We start from the raw sequence: 6,033 nt of genomic DNA, 5'->3' as shown, positions 1-6,033 counted from the left end.
ACGTTGGATACATCTACTGATAAACATTACCTGGGTTGCAAGTTTTAAATGTTCAAGATTGGGATGAATATTTGGTCGATAATTTTGATAAAATCGATACTTTTAATATCCAATGAGATATGTTACATATACGCTAAAAGGAGCACATAAACATCTACACTAACCCTACCCTCATAGGATTAGTGTACATATTCAAACAAAATTACTTAATTTATTCTCTCCTATCATAGAAATTTCAAACTTGGATTTGTTCCATTGAATGTTCTATTTTATGCATGAAAAAGGCATGTCACTTTAACAAGGCAAACAAAGCCTTACATTGTAGATAGGCCAAAACAAAACCAAAAAGCGTTACCAGTATGAAGGGCTAGTGTACAAGTCAGAATTATCAAAATACTTGCAAGAGCTGTAGCAGCTAGCACCAAACAAAAACAACTTTAAGTTTGAAATTACTAATGGGCTTTACTCCTTTGAAGATTCTTTTGCACATGCCACCGGCTCTATTCTGTATGTAGGATCTAGAGCACATGCCACCTTGACAATAGGAATTCTTGCTCCAGTTGTAGGGTTGTAACAAGGGGGCAATGACCTCCAAGTATTTGAAACAAGGTTGCAAAGGATTATTTGATCGCCGATAGAGAGCACCAGGATGTTAGCTCGCGCAACAGCATGCAAGTCTATGCACTCTGAGTTTCGCCAATAAGGGATAGAGACTATGAGAGTATAGTCGTCAAAGACACGCAACCACCTTCCATGCTCAAAGTCGTACTTGTACACAAAAACTCGACTTTTCTTGCACGTTGGATTTCGCTTAAATACCAAAAGCAAGATTTCGGCATCCATTTGAAGCACTTCATACCTAGCATCTAGCATGCTTTTCTGTGAATTGGTAAAGTCGTCGGGCATGCGCACTTGGCGCCAATGTGATCCTTCATACAGAGACAACTCCGGCAAGATGTGATGGTGCATGTGATAAAAGGTTGCAAGTGTGCCTTGATGGTAGTAACAGACATGGGGAATGTTATTGTGCAACGGTATGGATGCCTCTAGTACATTCTGTATGCAACGGCCTTGGAGCACCAATTGCTGGCACATTGGGTCAGTAGGCGTGTATCGATCTATGATCATGTGCGCAGGTTCCCGAGGTGATACACGAATGATGCTAATACGACCAGTCTCATTACTTTGTTCCAAGCGCAATTCACCTCCAAATCCACTCATAACGTACCTCCTTGTAGAGAGTGGCAAAGTCACCTTGTCACCGGTAAAGGGGTTGCTGAGGATTAAAAAGTGGACACTTGTAAATGGCCTATGATCAAGAATGTACTCCCAGCAGACGAAACTCCCCAAACTGCAGATGGGCTGGACACGACTGGGATGCAAATCTTTGTTCAAGGAGCGATGTGCCGGGTGTGGTAACCAGTGCCATGTATTGCAGCCTGGGTCAAATGCTACGGTGTCGTATTGAGGACGACGGAGGGTACCTTGGGTTGCAGTATCAACCATGCAGTAAAACCATGGCAGGTGCAATATGGGCCTGCCAGCATATATATCTTTGAGAGAAACGCATGACGAGAGAGAGAGAGAGAGAGAGAGAGAGAGAGAGTTAGCGTTAATAACCTGGACTGCACTTATCTGTAGTAAACTGCAAATGCAAGAGTATAATAACTTACGGCTTGGGCTGAGGATTAAGGCTTGGGCCGAAGAGTGTTGCAATGGCGTGGGTGAAGGAGGGATGAACTGCACGCAGGCGAAGCAACTCTCTAATGGGGAGACTCGGGAGCAACTCGTAGACTAGAAGATCTTCAGACAGGAAGATATGGTCATGACCTGCACGTTGTTGAATGATGGGAGTTGAAGGTGATGAGGATGAGGTCGAATGTGGGAGCGCTGCAGTTATTATTCTCGGTGGTGAAGTGGCCGTTGTTATGTTTTGCAGTTGCTGCGCCTCGCCCTCCATCAAACGCTGTCTCTTCATTTTGCAGAGAGACAATGTTTTAACTTTCCACACAAGAAATTACAGGCGACAGCTTTTATATATCTATATTGGGTCCAGACTCCAGAGGCTAAGAACTTGCGGATGCCCTCACCCACTGTCGGAGACTCAAATTTATTCCTCCTAGAGATGGGGTAAAAGTCATTTCCTCCTAGCGATGGGGTAAAATAATTACGCATAGGCGATTGCCCAACAGATCAGGGGTAGATCACGTGCGCAAAGAAGTCCGTGCGGTAGCTCCATTATTTCCACAGGGCCTGCAAACCGCACATTCTTTCAGCAATGTCCCTGTGCCGTGTTTCTTGCACATCACTACCCCCCAATGCATCTCCTAAGCTAGAATGAAGGATGGTCAAGTGGTGGTTCCAAAAAGAGGTGTCTCCGACATCACTTTGTTCGAGGCTTCAAAGAGAGTTAGTCAATTTTAGGGAACAATAAGTCGGGGGAGAGAATGAGTTTCAAATTGTTGTCCAACCTTATATGAATATAGTGGTGGGGGGACCTTCATTAAGCAGATGCCAGTCCGAGCATTCAAAACTTCTGATTTGTTCTTCATAGTGCTTCCAACTAATTTGAAATGCTTCATATATAGTGCTTCATCCTGCTCCATAGTGCTTCTACATGGTGCCTAAGAGTGCGTAACACTACTTAATAGTGCTTCAAAATTCTTCCAAGTGCTTTGGAGTGCCTCATAGGTGGTTTACAATCATTTCGAGTGCTTTGAATTTATTCAAAATGTCTCAAAGTGCTTCGCAGCACTTGAAAGTGCTTTAGAGTGCCTCGGAGTACTTACGGCTACTTTTGAGTGCTTGGTACTACTTCTTAATGCTTCAATGTTCTTTTAAGTGCTTTCAGCTACTTCTACATGCGCTCTATAATTTTCTCCACTACTTCTCAGTGCTTAAAGCAATGTGTGCTTGAAGTAGTGTCTAACTGCATGTGTGATGTTGATTCTTTTGTTTACAGAAGCATTTTCATATGAGATTTCAGCAGGCACATCCGGACATAAACATCTCCCTCATACTCTTTGAGATCTGTGTGAAATTTTAAAGATCACAAGACTTCCAATTGTGAGTATTGTATGCAACCCGTGGACTCTAAGAAAACCTTCAATCAAATGTGTAAAAGGGAATTATTAGACAACGTGGATGGTTATGCGCTTTGCGGTTTCCAGATTTGCACTAATAGACATGTTAATTCTCTATGCTACAAGAGCAAGAGGCAAGTAGATCGATTAAAAAGAATATTTGTGGAACTTTCTAGATGAGATTGTGGGTTTTGCAGTGAAACTTTCAAAAATAATGCATTCAAGGTGCAAAATGAGATCAAGCTAGGTAACCAAACCTATTCAAATCTCTTTTGTGTGCTAAGTGGCAGGTGAGATTCATAAGACCACCCATTTCTATATTTCGGATGATAAGACCCATGACACGTTGTTTATGCAACACCATTTTCTACTCGATCCACAATGAGTAGGTGAAAGGCAGTGAATGGAATGTGAAGCACCACTGGGTATTACCTGTGCCGCATCACAATCTAAAGCAAGACACTCAATGTTCTTTTGTTGCCAAAATCTTCAATTTTACTACTATTGAGATGACATGAGCCGATATCTTTAAACCTAGGTATGGAAAGGGAGAGCAAACATGGTGTTGGCACATTAATGAAGAGGGACATCACACAAGAGAAATTGTAACGTGATGGCTAGAACCTCCATACGCTTCAAGTGTGGTGGCCTTTCTCAATGGAGCTAACAATAAGACAATCAATTCTGTGCTGTGGGAAGTCAAGGTAGGTAGTATAAATAGATACATGCAATGGGACTGCATGCATGTCTTGGGGAGGGAGTCACTACAATTTTTAAAAAACATATCATGTGGGTTCAAAAGTAGGGATTTTCTTATATTCTATATTATTTCACATTTTCAAATATAGAAGGGTATTCAAGAAAAAATTATAGATTGAGTTAGGAAAGTGTCCTATTTATTGGTGAAAAATTCACAGCTAAGGGGTTTTATAACTAGTCCTTGAACGCATGCGATGTATCTATGGTGTACATATAGTGAATCCCTCCCCCCCCCCCCCCCCCCCCCTCCAAGATGCGTGTGAGAGGTTCTCACTCTTTGCATTGTGTGCCTACATGAAGGCTCAATGGAGAAGGTGTGTTTGGAAAGAGCATGTGGAGTCTAAGATCAAAGGGAGCCAGAACTCTAACTCTCTACCCATCGATTGCCCTCTATAAAGGTACCTTTGAGCCTTTGAGTCTGGCCCCTGACCTCTGGCCCTTTTCTTGACATTACTCCTCCTTTTAGAAGCATTTATGTCCTACAATACAAAAGTGGAAAATTTCATCTTAAGAACGCTAATGTTTTCCCAAGTGCTATCTTCTTCTATCTTTCCACTTGATTAATGCTTGCGACATCATGGATGACATGTACATGACCTTGATACCGCCACAAATAGACTCAGCTCATGCAATAGGTAAGTTCAATGAAATCTGGCCCTCACCCACTGTCCGAACTCAAATTTATTCCTCCTAGAGATGGGGTAAAGTCTTCCTCCTGCGATGGGGTAAAAAAATACGCATTGGCGATTCCCAAAATCAGGGGTAGATCACGTGCGCAAAGAAGTCCGTGCGGTGCTCCATTATTTCCACAGGGCCTGCAGACCCACACTCTTTCAACAATGTCACTATGACGTGTTTCTTGCACCTCACTACACCCCAACATCTCCTAAGCTAGAATGAAGGATGTCAGTGGGGTTCCAAAAAGAGGTGCCCTGACATCACGTTGTTCGAGGCTTCAAAGAGGTTGGCCAATTTAGGAACACGAAGTCGGGGAGAGAAGAGTTTCAATTGTTGCCGACCTTAGAATATAGTGGTGGGGGGACCTTCATTAGCAATGCAGTCCGAGCATTCAAAACTTCTGATTTGTTCTTCATAGTGCTTCCAACTAATTTGAAATGCTTCATATAAGTGCTCATCCGCTCCACAGTGCTTCGACATGGTGCCTAGAGTGCGTAACACGACTTAATAATGCTCAAAAGGCTTCCAATGCTTTGAGTGCCTCATAGGTGGATTACAATCATTTCGAGTGCTTTGATTATTCAAATGTCTCAAAGTGCTCGCAGCACTTGAAAGTGCGTAGAGTGCCTCAGAGTATTACGGCTACTTTTGAGTGCTTGGTACTACTTCTTAATGCTTCAATGTTCTTTTAAGTGCTTTCAGCTTCTTCTACATGGTGCCTAAGAGTGTGTAACACTACTTAATAGTGCTTCAAAATTCTTCCAAGTGCTTTGGAGTGCCTCAAAGGTGGTTTACAATCATTTCGAGCGATGGGGTAAAATAATTACGCGTAAGCGATTTCCCAACAGATCAGGGGTAGATCACCTGCGCAAAAACGTCCGTGCGGTAGCTCCCTTATTTCCACAGCGACTGCACCGCACACTCTTTCAACAATGTCACTGTGGCGTGTTTCTTGCACCTCACTACCCCCCAACGCATCTCCTAAGCTAGAATGAAGGATGGTCAAGTGATGGTTCCAAAAAGAGGTGTCTCGGACATCACTTTTTTCGAGAGTTAGTCAATTTTAGGGAACAATAAGGCGGGGGAGAGAATGAGTTTCAAATTGTTGTCCGAGCTTATATGAATATAGTGGTGGGGGACCTTCATTAAGCAGATGCCAGTCCGAGCATTCAAAACTTCTGATTTGTTCTTCATAGTGCTTCAAACTACTTTGAAATGCTTCATATATAGTGCTTCATCCTACTCCACAGTGCTTCTACATGGTGCCTAAGAGTGTGTAACACTGCTTTAAAATTCTTCCAAGTTCTTTGGAGTGCCTCATAAGTGGTTTACAATCATTTCGAGTGCTTTGAATTTATTCAAAATGTCTCAAAGTGCTTCGCAGCGCTTGAAAGTGCTTTAGAGTGCCTCGGAGTACTTACGACTACTTTTGAGTGCTTCGTACTACTTCTTAATGCTTCAATGTTCTTCTCAATGCTTTCGGCACATAAGCAAGTGGATCTTCTCCTACTGA

General features: G+C 42.6%; 1 protein-coding gene across 1 annotated transcript; it reads right to left on the bottom strand.

Annotated features, from left to right (window-relative positions):
* Nucleotides 1-462: 462 nt before the first annotated feature.
* Nucleotides 463-1,978, bottom strand: LOC147432745 (uncharacterized). The gene is made up of 3 exons (XM_086491980.1): nucleotides 1,674-1,978; nucleotides 860-1,537; nucleotides 463-748 (listed from the first exon to the last, which is right to left on the bottom strand). Exons 1-3 carry the CDS (start codon nucleotides 1,976-1,978, stop codon nucleotides 463-465), a joined length of 1,269 nt encoding a protein of 422 aa, XP_086348106.1.
* Nucleotides 1,979-6,033: the final 4,055 nt, after the last annotated feature.

This window comes from Adiantum capillus-veneris, chromosome 20 (assembly GCF_014529385.1).
Source record: "Adiantum capillus-veneris isolate H3 chromosome 20, ASM1452938v2, whole genome shotgun sequence".
Classification (NCBI taxonomy): Eukaryota; Viridiplantae; Streptophyta; class Polypodiopsida; order Polypodiales; family Pteridaceae; genus Adiantum; species Adiantum capillus-veneris.
The sequence above is the reverse complement of the archived record's forward strand: the minus strand, read 5'-3'. Positions and strand labels throughout refer to the sequence as shown.